This window comes from Aquarana catesbeiana, linkage group LG08 (assembly GCF_042186555.1).
Source record: "Aquarana catesbeiana isolate 2022-GZ linkage group LG08, ASM4218655v1, whole genome shotgun sequence".
Classification (NCBI taxonomy): domain Eukaryota; kingdom Metazoa; phylum Chordata; class Amphibia; order Anura; family Ranidae; genus Aquarana; species Aquarana catesbeiana.
In genome coordinates this window covers 15,334,976-15,358,924 of record NC_133331.1, presented here as the reverse complement: position 1 = coordinate 15,358,924, position 23,949 = coordinate 15,334,976, and the positions used below count along the sequence as shown (strand labels likewise).

Sequence of the window (23,949 nt, the reverse complement as noted above, 5' to 3'; positions counted from 1 at the left end):
GTGCAGGCGGGCCATCCACTAGAACTTTAACAAATACTGCTGGCCAGGGCACCCAATGTCATTTGTTGCTTTGGAGCTGGTGGGCAGGCCAACCATACCAATGAAAATCACATGGTACCACCATTGAAAATCACATGGTACCGGTAGCGAGCCAGTCAGGTGGAGCGTGCTGGGGCATTCTGGTCTTCCAAGGTGCGTTCTTGGGAGGATGTCATATGATGTCCTCCAAGAACAACAGGGTTCCGGCCCGCCCGTCACTTTACAATAGTGCAGGCAGGAAGCAGTTCAATACGGTTTTGGTTAAAAAAAAAAAATGTTTATTAGGACAAGTAGATGGTCATGAGGGACCAGTAGATTGGGACCCCGATTTAGTCCCTTGGACCAGTTATTTAAAACAACGTCCACACCCCTGTGTCTGTAAATAATTTCTACTGCTAATGGAAATGAATGCAGGCACCCGATTACTTGCAGCAGACAACATCTACATTCAGTTTGCTCCATTCATTTATACATAGCAAAACGCCGACATGTAAAATAGAAAATTAAATGGTTGTAACAGGCTATATTCCTATGAACAGCAGCACAAATGATATACAATTATGATAAATGTCCCCTCCCCCCCTATAACATTAGCGGGACTTAGAAAACAATTGTGTTCCTGATGAAAAGCCTTGCTCATCTCCAGCCAGCGGAGGAGCGATAAGTGGCGTGTGCATATGCGGTGTGAAGATTGTGCCACTTAATGCAGTTTGACAGACTCAGCAGCTGTTAAAGACAAGAAACCTGGAGAACAGAAGAGTCTACAATCTAATTGCTTCCTCTCACCTTTGGCTTCCTGTAGCTTCTTGCGTTCTGCCTCTCTTTCAGCCCGGCTCTGGGTACTCCGCACTCCCAAGGCACTAATCACCAGTCTCCTTGCAAGAACCGCAGACGTTTCTGGACGGTCTTTAGCAGGCTGCAGAAAGTCTAAGTCACAAAAGAACAAAAGAATCATAAAAGTGCCGGACTCGGTGCAACAAGGACGACATTGAGGATCGGCAAGACTTTATCCCGGGAAAGATGGGAGGCCGTTGCCTATATTGAGGCCCCCCCCGTGCTCCATTCTAGACTGAGAGCCCCCCCCCCCCCCCAACGCTCCATTCTAGACTGAGGCCCCCCTCATGTTCTATTCTAGACTGAGAGCCCCCCCCTGCTCCATTCTAGACTAAGGTCCCCCCATTCTAGGCTGAGAGCCCCCCCCGTGCTCCATTCTAGACTGAGGCCCCCCCATTCTAGACTGAGAGCCCCCCCCTGCTCCATTCTAGACTAAGGTCCCCCCATTCTAGACTGAGAGCCCCCCCTGCTCCATTCTAGACCGAGAGGCCCCCCCCCATGCTCCATTCTAGACTAAGGTCCCCCCCCCGTGCTCCATTCTAGACTGAGGCCCCCGCCCTGTGCTTCATTCTAGACTGAGGCCCCCGCCCTGTGCTTCATTCTAGACCGAGGCCCCCGCCCTGTGCTTCATTCTAGACTGAGGCCCCCGCCCTGTGCTTCATTCTAAACTGAGGCCCCCGCCCTGTGCTTCATTCTAGACTGAGGCCCCCGCCCTGTGCTTCATTCTAAACTGAGGCCCCCGCCCTGTGCTTCATTCTAGACTGAGGCCCCCGCCCTGTGCTTCATTCTAAACTGAGGCCCCCGCCCTGTGCTTCATTCTAGACTGAGGCCCCCGCCCTGTGCTTCATTCTAGACTGAGGCCCCCGCCCTGTGCTTCATTCTAAACTGAGGCCCCCGCCCTGTGCTTCATTCTAGACTGAGGCCCCCGCCCTGTGCTTCATTCTAAACTGAGGCCCCCGCCCTGTGCTTCATTCTAGACTGAGGCCCCCGCCCTGTGCTTCATTCTGGACTGAGGCGCCCCCCTGTGCTCCATTCTAGACTGAGGCGCCCCCCCTGTGCACCATTCTAGACTAAGGTCCCCCCCGTGCTTCATTCTAGACTGAGGGCCCCACCCTGTGCTTCATTCTAGACTGAGGCCCACGCCCTGTGCTCCTTTCTAGACTAAGGTCCCCCCTGTTCTCCATTCAATACTGAGGCCCCCCTCCATGCTTCATTCTACACTGAGGCCCCCCCCCCGCTTCATTCTACACTGAGGCACCCCCCTATACTTCATTCTAGACTGAGGCCCCCCCAATACACCATTCCAGGGCTCAAAATTTAAAATCCGGAGCTACTAGCCAGGCCTTAAGAGTTACTCGCCACCAGTAGCCCCGCCCAACCCCTACCCTGCCCCACCCCTTATTCCGCCCTTGTAAATTATCCCATGAAATTGCACTGTTAATATTTTTGTAACTTAATTCTACATAAAACATTTAACAACAACTTTAACAATATTAACATAAAGCATTTCAGTGGCCATCTGTGCCGCCTCATCAGTGGCCAATGCAACAGGGAACACAGGGAGGATCGCTGGCCGGACCACACAAAGCGGGGATCTCCTGCTGTAACACAGCTTAGAGATGAAATGCCGACCCCTATCAAACAAAGTCCCGCCTCCTGGACCGGCATTGGATCAGTGTGCCGTCTATTGTCCTCGGGCCACTCTGATTCCCTGTAAAAAAAAAAAAAAAAAAAAAAAAGAAAAAGGGCACATTGCTTCAGCCAGGAAACTGTCAGCCCAGTCCGCCCCGCTTCACACTCACCCTCAGCTAATTTCCACTCAACAAATGCGAACAGGCGAGTGGAAATGGAAATTGAGGCCTCCTGCCCCTCCAGTCTAGATCGAGGCCTCCTGCCCCTCCAGTCTAGATCGAGGCCTCCTGCCCCCCCAGTCTAGATCGAGGCCTCCTGCCCCTCCAGTCTAGATCGAGGCCTCCTGCCCCTCCAGTCTAGATCGAGGCCTCCTGCCCCTCCAGTCTAGATCGAGGCCTCCTGCCCCTACATTCTAGATCGAGGCCTCCTGCCCTCCATTCCCTGGCAGTGGACCAATTTAGAACCTTACAATCCTTCATGACCAAAAAAAAAAAAACCCACGGAACATGAAGCAATTATTGTAACACTTGAGATAATTGCAAATGGAACACGCTGCTTGATGAAAAAACTTGCTTCGTTCAGAAATGATAATTATGAATCCCACAATGCAGTGAATGATAATGAGGTCATGCTGAGCGCTAGGAAGAAGAAAAGCGGCCAGAACAATGGGAAGAGTGGGATTCTGGGAAGGATGGAAAGGGCAATACTATTTAACCTAGAACAGAGTTCTTCAATACAGAAGGTCATTGCAGCAATAAAAATTCTGCCCCGGCGACCTCCCTGCCAGGATGGAAGTGGAATCGCTGTCCAGCTTACTACAGATAAGGCAGAACTAATCAGAAGGCCGTGTGAGATTTGTATAATCTGGAAGAGAACATACCTTCACTCTACTGACCTCATTGTGCTGCTCCCACAGAGGGGACACGTTACAAGACCCACAGCAAGAATGTAATGAATACGTGGCTTATCCCAAACTCTGGCTACTTATAAGGGCTTGTTCACATTATGTTTGGTCTCTGAAGAGCAATCCATGCTTGGATCACTCGTCAGAGAGCATATGACAGGCAGTATTGCCTCCACACTTCCCGCTTTAACCTGGCAGCAGCATATAGTGGCGGGGCGCCCAATTGAGTTAAACGTGTTGTGTTCACCCCACCCACCAAAAAAAAAAAGTAAAACTTGTGAAGCAAAGCATTGCAGCTGCGGGATGTGTATACACCCAGCCGCTACCCCTGCAGCTAAAGGGGGTGTCGGTTGGAGGAGTAAAAGCACAGCTCAACCATGGGGGTTTTATCACATCCCCCCACCATCCGTTAGTGTGAATGAGCCCTAAAAGCGTCCACAGCATTTTCAGGATCTATCACAGCGGTGAATGCATACGTAAGTCACGCACGCATATGTAAACTGTGTTCGCACCACACATGAGGTATTGCTGCGAATGTTAGAGCGAGAGCAATAATTCTAGCACTAGACCTCTAACTTTAAACCGGTAACCTGTAAAAACGTTTACAACGTTGCCTATGGAGATTTTTAAGTACCGTAGTTTGTCCACGAGCGTGCGCAATTTTAAAGCGTAAAATGTTAGGTATCTATTTACTCGGCGTAACATAACACATTGCACAGAGCGACTCAAACCTCTTATTCTTGGGTCCTCCCATCCGCGCTTCTGGCTCCTTCGCTCTAGAGAGTGCTCCCATAAAAAGCCGATACCGATGGGGTCACTCATGCAGGCTCCATCCCGAGCCGCGCTACCAGCATCTATAGACACAGAAAGCGGGGCTCCGCCCACCCTCCCTTGTCGCTGACTATGATTGACAGCAGAGCCTGAGCAAAGCCGTGAGACCAGGAAGAGACAGGAAGTCTCATTGTTCAACGGTATCAGTCAGAAGGGTACAAAAGAATTTCCAAGGTATTAGATATACCATGGAGCACAGTGAAAACAGTCCTTAGGGATGAGCCCGATGTTTGAGTCAAACGTAAGTTCGACTGGAACATCGAGTGTTTGCCCGTTCGCCGAATTTAGAACGTTATGGGGCGTTTGCGGGAAATTTGAGCGCCCGCCAAACGCCCCATAATGCACTGCGAGATAGTCAATGCACTGCAAGATCACAGTGCATGGACAGCTGCTGATTGGCCAAAGCATGCACCTGACCTGCATGCTTTGGTCAATCACAGCGTTCTCTGCTGCGAGAGCCATAATAAGCCAAAGGCAGGGCGCCTTTGGCCAATCATGGCTCAGGGGGCCAATCCACGCCCCACACTATGTAAGGCTGCTTACACGGCGGCCGTACATAGTGTAATGAATAGGAGCAGAAAAAATTAAATTTGGAAAAAAAAAAAGAAATGTAATTTAAAGCTGCTCGTGGCTGTAATGTATTACTGGATCCCGGCATTATACATACAAATCATTGAAAAAAACGGCATGAGTAATGGACTGCATTACCAGGCCCTTTGGGTCTGGTATTGATATTATGGCAAAAAAAAAAAAAAAAAATGGCGTGGGGGTCCCCCCCAAAATCCATACCAGACCCTTATCAGAACACGCAACCTAGCAGGCCACAGGAAAAGGAGGGGATGGGAGAGTGCCACCCCCCTCCTGAACCGTACCAGGCCACATACCTTCAACATGGGGAGGGTGCTTTGGGGTCCCCCCCAAAAACACCTTGTCCCCATGTTGATGGTAGGGGTGTTCGGCTCATCCCTAGTCATCAAGTGGAGAAAATATGGCACAACAGAGACATTACCAAGAACTGGACATCCCCCCAAAATTGATGAAAAGACGAGAAGAAAACTGGTCAGGGAGGCTGCCAAGAGGCCTACAGCAACATTAAAGGAGCTGCAGGAATATCTGGCAAGTATGGGCTGTGTGGTACATGGGACAACAATCTCCCGTATTCTTCATATGTCTGGGCTATGGGGTAGAGTGGCAAGACGGAAGCCTTTTCTTACCCAGAAAAACATCGAAGCCCGGCTAGATTTTGCAAAAAACACATCTGAAGTCTCCCAAAAGCATATGGGAAAATGTGTTCTGGTCTGATGATACCAAGGTTGAACTTTTTGGCCATAATTCCAAAAGATACGTTTGGCACAAAAACAACACTGCACATCACCAAAAGAACACCATACCCACCGTGAAGCATGGTGGTGGCAGTATCATGCTTTGGGGCCATTTTTCTTCAGCTGGAACAGGGGCCTTAGTCAAGGTAGAGGGAATTATGAAGAGTTCCAAATACCAGTCAATATTGGCACAAATCCTTCAAGCTTCTGCTAGAAAGCTGAACATGAAGAGGAACGTCATCTTTCAGCATGACAACGGCCCAAAAAATACATCCAAATCAAGGAATGGCTTCACCAGAAGAAGATTAAAGTTTTGGAAATGGCCCAGCCAGAGCCAAGACCTGAATCCCATTGAAAATCTGTGAGGTGATCTGAAGAGGGCTGTGCACAGGAGACGTCCTCGCAATCTGACAGATTTGGAGTGGTTTTGCAAAGAAGAGCGGGCAAATATTGCCAAGTCAGGATGTGCTTTTATATATATATATATATATATATATATATATATATATATATATATATATATATATATATACACACACACATACATACATACACACACACATACATATATATATACACATACATACACACACACACACATACAGTCATGGCCGAAATTGTTGACACCCCAGAAATTTTTCCAGAATATCAAGTATTTCTCACAGAAAAGTATTGCAGTAACACATGTTTTGCTATACACACGTTTATTCCCTCTGTGTGTATTGGAACAAAAAAAAAAAAAAAAGGAGGAAAAAAAGAAAATTCTACATAATGTCACACACAACTCCAAAAATGGGCTGGTCAAAATTCTTGGCACCCTTAACTTAATATTTGGTTGCACACCCTTTGGAAAAAATAACTGAAACCAGTCACTTTCTATAACCATCAATAAGCTTCTTATACCTCTCACCCGGAATTTTGGACCACTCTACCTTTGCAAACTGCTCCAGGTCTCTTATTGGAAGGGCGCCTTTTCCCAACAGCAATTTTAAGATCTCTCCACAGGTGTTCAATGGGATTTAGATCTGGACTCCTTGCTGGCCACTTTAGAACTCTCCAGCGCTTTGTTGCCATCCATTTCTGGGCGCTTTTTGCGGATGTTTGGGGTCATTGTCCTGCTGGAAGACCCAAGATCTCAGACGTAAACCCAGCTTTCTGACACTGGGCTCTACAGTGCGACCCAAAATCCTTTGGTAATCCTCAGATTTCATGATGCCTTGCACACATTCAAGGCACTCAGTGCCAGAGGCAGCAAAACAACCCCAAAACATCATTGAACCTCCACCATATTTCACTGTAGGTACGGTGTTCTTTTCTTTGTAGGCCTCATTCTGTTTTCGGTAAACAGTAGAATGATGTGCTTTACCAAAAAGCTCCATCTTGGTCTCATCTGTCCACAAGACGTTTTCCCAGAAGGATTTTGGCTTACTCAAGTACATTTTGGCAAACTTTAGTCTTGCTTTTTTATGTCTCTGTGTCAGCAGTGGGGTCCTCCTGGGTCTCCTGCCATAGCGTTTCATTTCATTTAAATGTCGACGGATAGTTGGCGCTGACACTGATGCTCCCTGAGCCTGCAGGACAGCTTGAATTTCTTTGGAACTTGTTTGGGGCTGCTTATCCACCATCCGGACTATCCTGCCTTGCAACCTTTCATCAATTTTTCTCTTCCGTCCACGCCCCGAGAGAGATTGGCTACAGTGCCATGGGTTGCAAACTTCTTGATAATGTTGCGCACTGTGGACAAAGGCAAATCTAGATCTCTGGAGATGGACTTGTAACCTTGAGATTGTTGAGATTTTTCCACAATTTTGGTTCTCAAGTCCTCAGACAGTTCTCTTGTCCTCTTTCTGTTGTCCATGCTTAGTGTGGCGCACACAGACACACAATGCAAAGACTAAGTGAACTTCTCTACTTTTTACCTGCTTTCAGGTGTGATTTTTATATTGCCCACACCTGTTACTTGCCCCAGGTGAGTTTAAAGGAGCATCACATGCTTGAAACAATCTTATTTATCCACAATTTTGAAAGGGTGCCAAGAATTTTGACCTGCCCATTTTTGGAATTTTGTGTGACATTATGTCCAATTTGCCCCCCCCCCCCCTTTTTTTGTTTTGTACCAATACACACAAAGGGAATAAACATGTGTATAGCAAAACATGTGTTACTGCAATACTTTTCTGTTGAAAATACTTGATTTTCAGCCATAACTGTAAGTATGTATAATATACTGTAAGTATGTATATATATATATATATATATATATATATATATATCTATATATATATATATATATATATATATATAGATATATATATATATATATATATATATATATATATATATAGATATATATATATATGTGTATATCTATATATATATATCTATATATATCTATATCTATATATATATATACACATATACACACACACACACTTTCTTTTTTATAAAAAGATACACTGCCGTTTCTGAATGCCTTCTGAGAATGGTAGTTTCATTGGAGTCACTGACCCGGAACATGAGCACATATCCGCAGTCACAGTAACATCTTCATACTTTATTTGGATTGGTGACTCCTAATAATACAGTAAAGCTCAGTCTAACAGCCAGGCAACCAGTATCTTCAGAAACACAGCTGGTCTACTGCAGCCCCGATGTTTCCTCCAGGACAGGTTTCCTTTAAGAAATCTATTTTTTTTAGTAAAAACAAATTTTAGCTTCTACGAAAATCAATATAATCTCAGAAATTTCCATGAAACATTAAAAGATGAAAACTGTAGCAAGTTCATAAATAACAAATAAATCTCGGCTTAAAAGTTTGAGTGCCTAAAAACAGTGAAAATGCTAAAATATGCAAAACTGGAAACATGAAAAGCTTTTTAAAACCTTTGCAAAACCAAACGCATGCATTTAGAATTACTTAAAGCTCCAACCTGCCACGGCATCCCCAATAGTGTAGATTCTACACCGGAGAACGTAAAGGAAACATTATGTACTTTTCTGTATCATGCATGCACCGGCCACTTTATTAGGTACACCTTGCTAGTCGTGAGTTGGAGACCCCCTTTTGCCTTCATTCTTGGTGGCATAGATACAACAAGGTGTTGGAAACGTTCCTCAGATTTTGTTCCATAGTGACATGATAGCATCACACAGTTGCTGCAGATTTGTCGGCTGCACATCCATGATGTCGAATCTCCCGTTTCCACCACATGCCAAAGGTGATCTATTGGATGGGATGTGGTGAGTGTGGAGGCCATTGGAGTACAGGGACCTCATTGTCCAGTGGTGAGAAGATTGGAGCTTTGGGACATGGTGCATTATCCCTGCTGGAAGGAGCCATCAGAAGATGGGGACACTGTAGTCATAAAGGGATGGACATGGTCAGCAACAATACTCAGGTAGGCCGTGGTGTTTAAACCGATGCTCAATTGGTACTAAGGGGCCCAAAGTGTGCCAAGAAAATATCCCCCCCACCATTACACCCCCACCACTAGCCTGAACCGGTGATACAAGGCAGGATGGATCCATGATTTCATGTTTACACCAAATTCTGACCCCACCATCTGAATGTCTCAGCTGAAATCCAGACTCATCAGACCAGGCAACGTTTTTCCAATCTTCTATTGTCTAATTTTGGTGATCCTGTGCCAATTGTAGCCTCAGTTTCCTGTTCTTAGCTGACAGGAGTGGCACCCGGTGTGGTCTTCTGCTGTTGTAGCTCATCTGCTTCAAGGTTCCATGCGCTGTGCATTCAGAGATGGTGTTCTGCATACCTTGGATGTAACGAGTGGTTGAGTTACTGTTGCCTTTATCAACTGGAACCAGTCTGCCCATTCTCCTCTGACATCAACAAGGCATTTTCCTCCCCACAACTGCCGCTCACTGGATATTTTCTCTTTTTCGGACCATTCTCTGTAAACCCGAGAGATGGTTGTATCTGAAAATCCCCATAGATCAGCAGTTTTTGAAAAACTCAGACCAGCCCGTCTGGCACCAACAACCATGCCACATTCAAAGTCACCTAAATCCCCTTTCTTCCCCCATTCTGATGCTCGGTTTGAACTTCAGAAAGTTGCCTTTACCACGTCTAGATGCCTAAAATGCATTGAGTTGCTGTCATTTGATTGGCTGATTAGAAATCTGTGTTACCAAGCCATTGAACAGGTGTACCTAATACAGTGTGTGCGCATTTTCCTAGATTTTGTTTGTTTTTACCCAACTTATCTTTTGAGGGTGGAGACCGGTTGTGAGAGATTCTCTTTATGAGGTCGATTCACATAAACATGTGCTGCACTTGTGAAAACATATATAGTAACTTATATAGAACATAGAAAGGATGAAATGGAAATAAAATGAAAACAAAAACTAAAGTGTGCACAATAAACCCACAAAAAGCAGGAAAATCCTACAAATATAAGTCCACAAAAGGATGGGATACACAAAAAAAAAAAAAAAAAACACAAATGCTTCTGGGGAATCACATAAGATGAAACCAAACAGCGTATACGAGAAACCAGCTGGTCCTGGGAGTAAAGTAGGCCGCCTCCGGGGATGTGCATGACGTCATTATGCAGAGTTCCAGGGTTAAAGTGGGCCGCTTCCATGGAAGTGCCCTAGAAGACATAAATTTATGATGAAACGCGTCGGATAGAGTTCATGAGTTCATCATGCAATCAGAGCCCCGGGAGTAAAGTGGGCAGCTTCAGGGGATGTGCCGTGGAGGACAAAAATTATCGTGAAACTTGTTGAACAGAGCCATCGTTCATGGTGTCCTCCTGCATCCAGAGTCCCAGGAGTAAAGTGGGCCGCTTCCGGGGATGTGCCCTGGAAGACATAATTTATGATGAAACGTGTCGGACAGAGTCAATGCTCATGATGTCATCATGCAGAGTCCCGGGATTAAAGTGGGCCGCTTCCAGGGAAGACATGTCAGGGCTGGGCTCAGCCCTTTCTTCTGAGCTGGCAGCTCAGCTGTCGGTTAATTGCCAGCTCCTATCTCTCCACAGTTACTCAGCTGTTGATATCCTGCTCATCAGTCCTGCCTACTTAAGCCGTCCAGCCCAGAGGATCTCTGCCTTTGCCTTAGTCAACACCACAGAGAGGCTCTCCTGCATTCCTGTTTAAAGACTTGCTTGGCTGACATCCCTTCTGGCTCCAACAATTTATGATGAAATGTGTTGGGCAGAGCCAACGTTCATGATGTCATCACACGATCGGGGTCCAAAAGCAGCCTGCTTTACTCCTGGGACCGGCTGTTTTCTCATATTCGCCATTTGTTTACTTATGTGCATTTTAATAACATCTGTTTTGATGTTTTTACTCTGATACCCTTAGTGTTTCTTTTCATGAGCATAACCAAGAAACAAAGGGTGACTAGCAGACCGGAGTGGGATGATTACTGTACTCTGTGAAAGGGGACTATTTGTATCAAGTGCTATTGGACTTCTCCATTACAGATGGTCAAATCTTTCAGGTAAGTATATTCAGTTTGGCATGTGGTGGTGATGTGGTTCACAGTTGGAAGAGTTGGATTTTGATTTGTTGAACCCATTGAGAGGATATAGTAAAAACAAATGGTATCACATCCTTTTGTGGACTTCTATTTGTGGCATTTCCCCCTTTTGGGGGGTTTATTGTGCACATTTTAGTTTTGATTTTACTTCCATTCCATCCTTTATGTTCTATAGAAGTTGTTACTATAAATGTTTTCCATAGAGCAGCACTTTATGTCAATTTTTTAACCACTGAATTTATTTTCACCCATCAGGGCGATTACAGTCCCACCTTCCATTCTTTATGAGGAGATCAATGGTCTAAATAGGACCCCGATAAGATCCTTTGTCCAGACAGCGAAGATCAGTGGAAGAGTTTCGAGGATTGAAGAGTTTGCCTAATGACGGTGCCCATGATGGTTCTGAAATGTTGAACTCCTTTGTATGTCGGGCTGAACAAACGTCAATAAATGGAGTCTCACTGCAGGAAGTGCTGGCCACATACTTTCCACCTCTCAAAGCTTAAAGGTTTGAGGTGAATATTGAGGAGTGCCCAATAGAATGCTTCAGGAATCTTAGTCAAAATTTTCATTGATCTAGAGCAGGGGAGAGCTCTGATGGAGATACAAAAAGGGTAGGGGGGCTCTGATGAGGACACAAAAAGGGCAGGGGGGCTCTGATGAGGACACAAAAAGGGCAGGGGGGCTCTGATGAGGACACAAAAAGGGCAGGGGGGCTCTGATGAGGACACAAAAAGGGCAGGGGGGCTCTGATGAGGACACAAAAAGGGCAGGGGGGCTCTGATGAGGACACAAAAAGGGCAGGGGGCTCTGATGAGGACACAAAAAGGGCAGGGGGGCGGCTCTGATGGGGACACAAAAAGGGCAGGGGGGCTCTGATGAGGACACAAAAAGGCAGGGGGCTCTGATGAGGACACAAAAAGGGCAGGGGGGCGGCTCTGATGAGGACACAAAAAGGGCAGGGGGGCTCTGATGAGGACACAAAAAGGGCAGGGGGCTCTGATGAGGACACAAAAAGGGCAGGGGGCTCTGATGAGGACACAAAAAGGGCAGGGGGGCGGCTCTGATGGGGACACAAAAAGGGCAGGGGGGCTCTGATGAGGACACAAAAAGGGCAGGGGGCTCTGATGAGGACACAAAAAGGGCAGGGGGGCGGCTCTGATGAGGACACAAAAAGGGCAGGGGGGCTCTGATGAGGACACAAAAAGGGCAGGGGGGCTCTGATGAGGACACAAAAAGGGCAGGGGGGCTCTGATGAGGACACAAAAAGGGCAGGGGGCTCTGATGAGGACACAAAAAGGGCAGGGGGGCAGCTCTGATGGGGACACAAAGGGCAGGGGGGTTCTGATGGGGACACAAAGGGCAGGGGGGTTCTGATAAGGACACAAGGGCAAGGGGCTCTAATGGGGACACAAATGGGCAGGGAGATATTGATGTTGACACAGATGTAGGTGGATACTGAAGGTGGACAAAAATGGGCAGGGAGACTCTGATGGGGACATCCTCCAGCCTGGAAATGAGGTGACAATGAGCAAATTACAAATTTTGCTCTGATGGGGACACACATGGGCAGGAAGACTCTGATGGGAACACACATGGGCAGGATGACTGATTGGGGACACACATGGGCAGGGAGACTCTGATTGGGGACACAAATGGGCAGGGAGACTCTGATGGGGACACAAATGGGCAGGAAGACTCTGATGGGGACACAAATGGGCAGGAAGACTCTGATGGGGACACAAATGGGCAGGAAGACTCTGATGGGGACACAAATAGGAAGGGAGACTGATGGGGACATCCTTCAGCCCGGCAATGAGGTGACAATGAGCAACTTCCAAATTTTCCTCAGATATGGGCTTTAAATGATAGAGACTTTGAAGCACTGGTCATCTGCTACCTCCAAGAATCTCTGGATGGGTAAACACTGAAATTCAGACATGAAATATAAACAAAGCATATCCCCCCTACAGTGTGTACTTGCCTCTCTACAAAGCACCAAGTGTCATTTCTGTCTGCTGCATCCTTCCTCTGCCATCAGCATGCGTCACGTCTGACAAGTTTTCCCGACACCAAGAGATAAAAGGGGGGGCGCTCCAGCACACAGCCTGTGATTGACAGCCTCAGCTCTTTTCCTGTGTGCTGTGTAAAGGGGGGTGTGTCCCTTCCCCTCCAATCAGTGCTGAGAGTTCTCCTCACTGAGCTCTGCAGAGTGTAACTTCAGCTCCCCACCCCCTGCTTTCTGACAACTCAGTCAAACTTTGGACTATGAACAGATGTAGAGAAGAGAATACTGTAGATAAAGGAGGTACAACTTATGTAGGAGGATTTGTATTATCTCTGTGTATCACCTGAGGCCAGTCACTTCACTGGGTGTATGGAAGGGTTTACAACCACTTTAAATTCAAGGCATCCCGTGAATGATAACGGTAACATATGCTTTTTGCCCTCCACCAAATTTCAAGCCATCAAATGGCTGGTGTCAAAATGATGACATGAGAAGTACCCGTGGCAACTGCAAATCAAACAGAGGCTAAGATGGCAGCTTCCTTGGATGTAAAGTATAGGTGGGTCCCCCTCGGTTTTAAGATCTGAAGAGATACAGGCACACAACGGGTGACCCGTCTGGGGCAGGAACGCTCACGCACTGCGAACTGCTGGAGAGTTTGGAGCCAAACCAGGTGCAGTTTTCCACCATAGTGCTCCAGTCTCATCACAGGGCACTGCCCTCCTACGGGATAACTCCCACTCTCTTAAGATACCGACTCTTCTTTTACTAACTGGCTGAGGATCGAGGAAGCCCCGAACCACCAAGAACCCATGTGGCAGGATCTGACTGACGCGTATTTTCCTAAGTGCAAAACTCAGTCCTGTGTAGGGGCGGATGGAATAATCTTTGGTGGTCATTGCTGGAGTATCAGGAGAAGGAAAGCTGAGACCGGAGTAGTTACACCTGTGTTCCCGTTTGTTGGCCCTGATTGAGATGTATGGAGATTAAAGGGCGTCCTTTATTAGCCAATGCTTATGTGAACTTTGTGATGAGGGTCCACCAAGGAGGGTAAGAAGCAGTGTTATCGGGTGCCGGTGATGGTTTACTCATCTTTCACCTTCTGCTAACCACCTTTGATTTGAAGTGTATTGAACACCGTCTTTGGGTTTGACTTCTTATGGACTCATTGATTTTATAAGCGCTGCACCATATCTCTATAATCATTCTATAGTTATTCATCAATACTGTGCTAGCTGCTTTTTACTCAGTTATACATTATTATAGTTGTGGATATAAGCACAGAAATTATTACTTTTTTTTAAATTTACCCATACTCATGAAGTTACTTTGCCCCCCCCCCCTTTTTTTTTTAATTAAATCCTCAACTTTCAGCTCTTTGACCAGTTCCACACCTGGACTATTTATCCAGCTGTAAAAAGGGAAATTGTATGCTGTGCTCATGTGAAAGTTTTTTGAAAAAAAAAGTACCCATTGATGAAAAATCTGAACGGGTACATCAAGTTAATTTGCCCCCCCCCCCCTTTTTTTTTTAAATCCTCAAAACTTTCAGTTCTTTGACCAGTCCCACACCTGGACTATTTATCCAGCTGTAAAGGGAAATTTTATGCTGTGCTCATGTGAAAGTTTTTTGAAAAAAATGTACCCGTAGATGAAAAATCTGAATGGGGTCATCAAGTTACTTTGCCCTCCCCCACTTTTTTATTTTTATTAAATCCTCAAAACTTTCAGTTCTTTGACCAGTTCCACACCTGGACTATTTATCCAGCTGTAAAAGTGAAATTTTATGCTATGCTCATGTGAAAAGTTTTTTGAAAATGCAAATATTCTGCTTCTCACAGCATTCCAAAGACATCCTGAAGACAGAAGGCTTGTTAAGAAAATTATATTTTGCGTTCCCCAAGAGGAGGACACCGTCAGGTCAAGATCACCGTTCTGCAGGAAATGCAGGAAAGAGATTCGGGTTTGAAAGCGAGAAGATGAAGAAAATTCACAAATTCTGAGCCACCGGAGATTTCCTCTCATGTCCTCCTCCCTGTGATAGAAATTGCTGCTAAAAGCCAACTTAAAAAAATTGCTACATCTGACCAGTAAAATAAAAACACCCTCAAGGGGGGGGGGGGGGAATCGCTAGCGGTCCATTATCAATGGAGCAAATAACATCGGATTGTTTAAAGTGTAAGTTCACCAGAAAATCTGTAAGGTGACCTTACACTGGACCCCATCCCCCCTCCCTCTGTATCAGATTGCCGTGATCCCCCGCTGTCCAACACGGAAAAGCCGCTTCACCCGTCCGGGATTTTTAAATACTGGGAGCTCTTTCCTTGCAGTGCTGACATTATTATTAACGATTATTATTATTAACGATTTATATAGCGCCAACAATTTACGCAGTGCTTTACAATGTATAGGGGGGACAGCACAATTACAGTACAGTTCAATACAGAAGGTACAGGAGGGCCCGGCTCGTAGAGCTTACATTCTAAAGGGAGGGGGTGGTGGTACAAAAGGTAATAGATGCGGGGAATGATTTGATGGGGTTGTTAGGTGGGTGTGGGATAGGCTTCCCTGAATAAGTGATTTTTCAGGGATCTCCTAAAGGTGGACAGGTTAGGGGCTGATCGGATATACCGGGGCAAGGAATTCCAGAGGATGGGAGAGGCTCTGGAGAAGTCCTGAAAAAAAACAGTAGGTCCTTAAGCGCTAAAACTGACAACCATTAAAAAACCATTGTCATGTTATAATATTTCAAAAAATATTTCAAATCTTTCAATGCATTGCTGTCTATTCTGGAGAAGTCCTGAAGACGAGCATTAGAGGAGGTAACAAGGGAGCTAGCTATATGGCTTCTGATTGGTCAGCGCCTTCCATGTGATGGTGACCGTTAGTACAGGGACAATGCCAAAAGTACAGAGAGTCTGATTTGTGATCCGTTATTCGGAGCCCATCTTCATATTTCGGCATCTCCAGCTACAGACAGCCTGAGGATAGTAGAAGGCTTGTTAGGAAAATTATATTTGCCGTTCCCCAATAGAAAGACATAGTCGGGTCAAAGCTCACCGGTTTCCACAGAAAGAGTTTCGGGTTTTGAAAGCGAGAAGATGAAGTTCACAAATGCTGAGCCACCAGAGATTTCCTCTCATGTCCTCCCGGTGATAGAAAATGCTGCTAAAAGCTACAAAGTTACAAAATTGCTGCATCTGACCAGACTTAAAAAAAAAAAAAAAAAAGTTTGCAAGTTTCAAAACACCCACATTAGTGATTCTATGAGCAATTCATTGTCATTTTATTTTATTTTTTTTAACAATTTGATGTTACTGCCAAACAGAAAAACACAATGAAGGGCGCACAGCGCACCATTTATTATTAATAGCACAGGGCAACGTATCTGCATTTTAGGAAAGTGGACATTAAAGCGGTGTTCCAGCCGAAAAACGGCTTCAAGCGGAGGTCCGCCCATCGCAGCAAAAATTAAAAGCCAGCAGCTACACATACTGCAACTGCTGGCTTTTAATAATAATCAGACACTTACCTGTCCTGGAGTCCAGCAATGTCAGCACCGCAGCTCTCGGGTGCTACCGCCGCCATTGTGGGTAAAGGAACCCGGCAGTGTAGCCTTACGGCTTCATGCCAGGAACCCTACTGGCGCAGGGACCCCCCCAATGTCTCTTCTGGGCGCCACTGAAAGTTTTGCAATGCAGATTGCATTACAAAACATTGCTTCCCAGCTATGTTAGCCAGGCACATCGAGAGGCTGACCCGGAAGTGACGTCATAGGACGCCGCTTTCAGGGTCACAGCAAAAAAAGGGGAGGAGAGCAGACGTGTCCAATTCCCCCCCCCCTTCTAGCCGCTGGTACCCGTGTTTGGTCCTGGACCCACAGATGGGCGAGCGAAACCTGGAAAACATGGTGGGGGGTCCCGGGGGTGTGTGTGAGCAATCGGGCAGAAGCGCAGCCACCTGAATGCCTTCATCTGACAGGTAGGAGTCTGCCGGTCAGTTTTACACACAATCCCGGGGGGGGTATGGCTGCAGCCACAGGATTGTGTGTAAAATTAGCAGGTCCGGCAGACGCAATGTCTGATCGTTCGGGAGAGGACAGGCAAAACATGGGTCTGCCTATGTAAACAAGGCAGATTGTTGTTCTGTCAGAAGGGAAGGCTGTGATCCTGTGTTTCTTCTAAGCAGGAACACGGATCTTTACCTTCATCCCCAGTCAAAGCACCCCCACCCCCCCTTCTCCCCCAGTTAGTAAGCACTCTCTAGGAATGCATTTAACCCTTTGATCGCCCCTGATGTTACCCCTTTCCTGCATATTTTTTTTTTAGCACCGATCACTGTATTGGTGTAACTTGTCCCCAAAAAGTGCCAGTTATGTGCTTGATTTGTCCACCGCAATATTGCAGTCCCACAATAAGTCGCTGATCGCTGCCATTACTAGTAAAAAAAAAAAAAAAAAAAAAAAAAGAATTAAAAGAAAAATATAAAATATCCCATAGCTTGTAGACGCTATAACTTTTGCGCAAATCAATCAATTTACTCTTATTGGGATTTTTTTTTTTTTTTTTTTTTTTTACCAAAAACATGTAGCAGAATACATATTAGCCTAAATTGATGAAGAAATTAGATTTTTTACTTTTTTTTTTTTTTTTTTTTATTGGATGTGTTTTATAGCAGAAAATAAAAAAATATTGTTTTTCTTCCAAAATTTGTCTTTTTTTTTTTGTTTAAAGCGCAAAAAATAAAACCCGCAGAGGTGATCAAATACCACCAAAAGAAAGCTCTATTTGTGGGAAAAAAAAAAAAGGACAAACATTTTATTTATGTACAGCTTCGCACAATCGCGCAATTGTTAAAGTAACGCAGTGCTGTATCGCAAAAAATGGCCTGGTCATGAAGGGGGGGTAAGTAAAACTTCCGGAGCTGAAGTGGTTAAAAAGTAGACTAGATAAAAGATTAAAAATGTTCTAAATTGCATTTTTTCAGTCCTGGAAAGATGGAAAAATAAGTAAAATGCGATCTTCCACTAATGTGCATTCCAAAGGGAGCACAGCATGAGAATCTCTGACTGGGAGGAATGCTGTTTCAATAGAGGGTCAGCTCCTTGTGACATTGGATGTCATTGCATCTCCATGCCCTGCGCCTGACCCACACTGTGCACGAAAAGGTGTAAAGTGCAACTACTAGTCCCTGGAAGTATTATCTAAAAGACATTGGATTTGAAAGAAAGTGGCCACTAGGGTTATGACATATTAATAGATGGTGTGTGGAAGTAGCACAACCCCTATTCCAGAAATTCATTCGCTGTGTAAAATCTGCATAAAAACTGAAAGCAATGATTTGCAAATCTCATAAACTCATTTTATTCACAATAGAAAACATATCAAATATTTAAACTGAGAACATGGACCATTTTAAGAAAAAAGAAAATCAGGTGAATGAAATTGATGGCAGCAACAAGTCTCAAAAAAGTCAGGACAGGGCCATGATTAGCACTGTGTGGAGAAGTTGGGGTGGGGCCATGATTAGCACTGTGTGGAGAAGTTGGGGTGGGGCCATGATTAGCACTGTGTGGAGAAGTTGGGGTGGGGCCATGATTAGCACTGTGTGGAGAAGTTGGGGTGGGGCCATGATTAGCACTGTGTGGAGAAGTTGGGGTGGGGCCATGTTTAGCACTGTGTGGAGAAGTTGGGGTGGGGCCATGTTTAGCACTGTGTGGAGAAGTTGGTGTTGGGCCATGATTAGCACTGTGTGGAGAAGTTGGGGTGGGGCCATGATTAGCACTATGTGGAGAAGTTGGGGTGGGGCCATGATTAGCACTGTGTGGAGAAGTTGGGGTGGGGCCATGATTAGCACTGTGTGGAGAAGTTGGGGTGGGGCCATGTTTAGCACTGTGTGGAGAAGTTGGTGTTGGGCCATGTTTAGCACAGTCTGAAGGTGGTGTGGGGCCATAATTAGCAAAATGAAGAGAAGTTGGGGTGGGGCCACGATTAGCACAATGAGGAGAAGTTGGGGTGGGGCCATGATTAGCACTGTGTGGAGAAGTTGATGTGGGGCCATGATTAGCACAATGTGGAGAAGTTGGTGTGGAGCCATGATTCACGCAATGTGGAGAAGCTGGTGTGGGGCCATGTTTCGCACGCTGTGGAGAAGTTGGGGTGGGGCCATGTTTAGCAAAGTGTGGAGAAGTTGGGGTGGGGCCATGATTAGCACAATGTGGAACAGTTGGGGTGGGGCCATGATTAGCACTGTGTGGAGAAGTTTGGGTGGGGCCAAGATTAGCACTGTGTGGAGAAGTTGGGGTGGGGCCATGATTAGCACTGTGTGGAGAAGTTGGGGTGGGGCCATGATTAGCACTGTGTGGAGAAGTTGGGGTGGGGCCATGATTGGCACTGTGTGGAGAAGTTGGGGTGGGGCCATGTTTAGCACAGTGTGGAAAAGTTGGTGTTGGGCCATGTTTAGCACAGTGTGGAGAAGTTGGGGTGGGGCCACGATTAGCACAATGAGGAGAAGTTGGGTGGGGTCATGATTAGCACTGTGTGGAGAAGTTGGTGTGGGGCCATGATTAGCACAATGTGGAGAAGTTGGTGTGGAGCCATGATTCACACAATGTGGAGAAGCTGGTGTGGGGCCATGTTTCGCACGCTGTGGAGAAGTTGGGGTGGGGCCACGATTAGCACAGTGAGAATTTGGGGTTGGGCCATAATTAGCATGGCAACGAGAAATTGGGGTGGGGCCACGATTAGCACAGTGTGGAGGAGATGGGGTGGGGCCATGTTTAGCACTATGTGTAGAAGTTGGGGTGGGGCAATGTTTAGCACGGGAGGAAGAAGTTGGTGTGGGGCCATGATTAGCTTGATATGGAGAAGTTGCTGTGGGGCCATGTTTAGCACAGTGTGGAGACGTTGGAGAGGGGTCATGATTAGCAAAGTGTTGAGAAGTTGGGGCGGGGTCATGATTAGCAAAGTGTGGAGAAGTTGGGGCGGGATCATGATTAGCACAGTGTGGAGAAGTTGGGGCGGGATCATGATAAGCACAGTGTGGAGAAGTTGGTGTGGGGCCATGATTAGCACAATGAGGAGAAGTTGGTGTGGGGTCATGATTAACACAGTGTGGAGAAGTTGGGGCTGCAATATGCAAGGCCTTCCCTGAAAAAGACGTCGTCTAGACGGGATCATATGTTGCTCTAAAACCTGTATATAGATTGATAGATCGATAATAATTTACCATTGATGGTGCCTTTCCGATGTACAAGCTGCCCATTCCATACGCACTAATGCCCTCTCCCCCATACCATCTGGGATGCCGGATTCTGAATTGAGTGCAGATAACGAGCCAGAAGGTGCCTCTCCTCTAGATGGATCCAGTGCAGAGAGGCCGTACTGTCGCCCTACATGTGAATGCGGCGGTTGCCAAGCAGGTTAACGCATACTTGGCTGATACCCCCGATAGCTGAAAATCACTAAAAACTAGACACGACGACTACATCGCTACTACAGTGATCTTCATTAGATTCTGGGACTTGTGCCCAGCCTGATGCATTCTGAGCACAGGAGGTCAGCTGCTCAGCCACAGCGCCATTTACAGAATGCTTTTCATTGCAAAGCATTCTCTGAGCAGAGGCGCTAGAGAGGCGGGGCGGCGATGTCAACTTTATTCTTATACTCTCTATGCAAAAACACTGAAAGGTCTAATTTTGCTTTAAGGAGAGGGACACCAAAACAGAAGGAACTGAGAATGAAGATAGAGATATATATATATATATATATATATATATATATATATATATATATATATATATATATATATATATATATATATATATATATATATATATATATATATATATAGAGTGTATGTATTTCCTCTTACCTGCACACGCTCGGGCCTTGGCTCTGGATGCTCTAGTGGCCTGTGATAGCGGACGCACCTTCAACAAAGGATGTTTAGAAGACAACGCATCACGGGCTGCGGAAGAGGGGGAAACTCATTGAAGTCAGTTGTTCCTCATTAAAAATGTGCAATAAACAGAAAAAAAAAAAAAAAGGATTACAGTAATCAGTACATTGTTTTGTATCCAGTATTATGGGACTGCGGGGGCAGGGTGGAGTTGAAGTCATTAATATTCTGGATATTTTAAAGCCTAACTCCATGTTTAATGTCCCAAACAAACTATTTACTGCACTAACAGGTGGGCTTGCTGGGTGCACTGTAAGAACTATATGAAGCTTTAGCCATGTACAGTATACAGCCCTGAAAGCTGATCAGCCATTCATTGGATGCTTTGTATTCAATGGATGAACATAAAGCTTCCTCTGATCAGCTGAGGTGGAGTTTGTGACATCATCTGCACACCTCTCCAACTCAGCCAATCAGAGAAAGCTTTGAATTCATTCATAGTATACAAATCTTCCAATGAATGACTGTGCCAGGACCTGGATTTGAACCTGCAACCTCTGCAGTGTCTGGCTGTATGTCTTCTTGCTGAGCCACCTGAGATGCCCATTGGACAATTCATTGAATGATTTTGTCCTGTCTATTGTTTCTGGTGAACCTTGAACTCTTTGCTGCTCCCATGAACTTCCCGATTTAGGGCATGCGTCTGCACTCCCTGTTTGCCAGATTATTGTGCTCACTCCAGCCAATGCCTCGCTCTTTTTACTCCTGCTTCTGTCCGTATCTCCGCTACCACTCGTTACCGACCTTTGGGTTGTTCCTCGATTACGCTTCTGCTTAATCCTAACCTGCAACAATCCTTACTGACCTTTGGCTTGTTTACCGATTCCGCTTGATCCCTACCTGCTATATCTGCTACCCGCCCCCTGGACTTGCTCACCTCCTGGTGGGGCGATCCTGAGGACCATGACCTGGTGTCAACACGCAGCAAAACCCATCTCCACCATCAGGAGCTCTGGTGAACACCAGTTAGTACTTAGACCCCACACCTCCGGTGAACCCACGTCAACCACCGGGGTAACCTACTTCTGTACTTATCCAGCTGGTCGGTGGGAGCCTCTCTACTGCTACAGCTACCGGTCTCTGAGCCTGACTGACAGGCTGATCAGCTCTCTACCCAAGAGTAAGATCGGAAGTCCCTATGTCACTGCTGGAACACAGGAAAAAATAAAATGGAAAAAAATATATTTTGGGAATTTTTTTTGTGAATATATATATATATATATATATATATATATATATATATATATATATATATATATATATACACACACACACACACACACACACACACACACACACACACATACATATTTTTTTTTTTTTTTTTAAAGGGTGAACTTATCCTTTAAGGCCAATAATGACTGGTTGCCATGAAGGCCCAAGAAAGATCCAGAATATTGGAATATACTAGATTCATGCAGAGCCCAGTGGTTTTTTAAAACCAAAATGCGAAGAGAAATAGTAATTAAGGTCCTTCAAAAAAAAAAAAAAAAAAAATATATATATATACACACACATACACACACACACACACACAATAATTCAGAGCCTGCAATACCTGGGATGGGACTGGCAAACACGCCCAGGGCATGCGTATCATCAACCCATTTCACGTCAAATCCTTTCTTCCTGGAGAGAAAAAGTGCAATGTCAGACACATTTCATGATTAGTCCGGAGAAGAAGAACTACTTGGGTGGCACAATGGCGGTTTGCATTGGATTTGGAAAGTTAGTGATTGTAAACCTGATATTACAACCCATTCAGGTTTAATATATACATTAAAAAGGCAAAACATTTGTGTATAGATAACAAAAAATAAAATAAAAAAAATTACAAATACCTTTTTTTCTCCCTTTTTAAGAAAAAAGTGATCACATTCCCTCTGTTCTCAGCTGCATAAGAGCTGGGGAAGGAGAAGCAACAGCCCACTGACCTTCCCAGCGAATGGTGGTGCAGCAGGGGCGTCTTAGGACAAGCCTAACCATTGGAGAGTACACTGAGTTCCCAGCATAGCTATAGAACTGACCACAGTGTTTTCTACTGCTTAGTGTGGTCAGTTTTTAATAGGAAAGCAAGGGGGCTGGCAGGCACACCAATTATTTCACACAAAGGAAGAAATACAAAGAACAGGATACTCTCTCATACAAGTACATGGTACAGGAGCCACATATCAGGAATATGAAATGTTGGGGTAACACTTTAAAAGGATAACTGCAATTTTAAGATGTACTTTCAATGTGATGACAACAAAATCCAGGTTTTTTTTCCCCGACGGATGTAGGCTCAGACTTGTCTTGCATACACACAGTCAACAAATGTTGTCGGAAATTCCGAACGTCAAGAACGCTGTGACGTACAACATGTACAACGAGCCGAGAAAAATGAAGTTCAATAGTCAGTACGGCCCTTTTGCTTGATTCCGAGCATGCATGGAATTTTGTGCGTCGGAATTGCGTACACATGATCGGAATTTCCGACAGCGGATTTTGTTGTCGGAAAATTTGAGATCCAGATCTCAAATTTTGTTTGTCGGAAATTCCGACGGAAAATGTCCGATGGAGCCTATACACGGTCGAAATTTCCAACAACAAGCTCCGATCGAACATTTGTTGTCGGAAAATCCGACCGTGTGTACGGGGCATTAGTGCGACTGGTGATGTCAGTTAGTGTCAGATTGTTCTTCACACTATCCCAGTCCCACTATAAGTCGCCGATCACCACCATTTACTAGTATAACAGCAAGAATTTCTCTTTGGGATTAATAAAGTATTCTGAATAAAAAAAAAAAAAAAAATTAGTTTGTAGATTCTATAATTTTCACGCAAACCAATCAATATACATTTATTGAGAATGTTCGTTTTTTTTTTTTACATTTTTTGTTGGATAGGTTTTAGAACAGAAAAAAAA

At 45.3% G+C, this 23,949-nt stretch overlaps 1 protein-coding gene across 1 annotated transcript in view; it reads right to left on the bottom strand.

Annotated features, from left to right (window-relative positions):
• R3HCC1L (R3H domain and coiled-coil containing 1 like) overlaps positions 1 to 23,949 on the bottom strand; it is a 114,322-nt gene that overhangs the window by 29,956 nt on the left and 60,417 nt on the right. The window contains exons 6-8 of the mRNA XM_073595542.1: positions 22,600 to 22,670; positions 20,955 to 21,050; positions 826 to 966 (exon numbers count right to left, since the gene is read on the bottom strand). Of these exons, the coding sequence (XP_073451643.1) occupies positions 826 to 966; positions 20,955 to 21,050; positions 22,600 to 22,670 (308 nt within the window). The remainder of the gene's footprint in view (positions 1 to 825; positions 967 to 20,954; positions 21,051 to 22,599; positions 22,671 to 23,949) is intronic.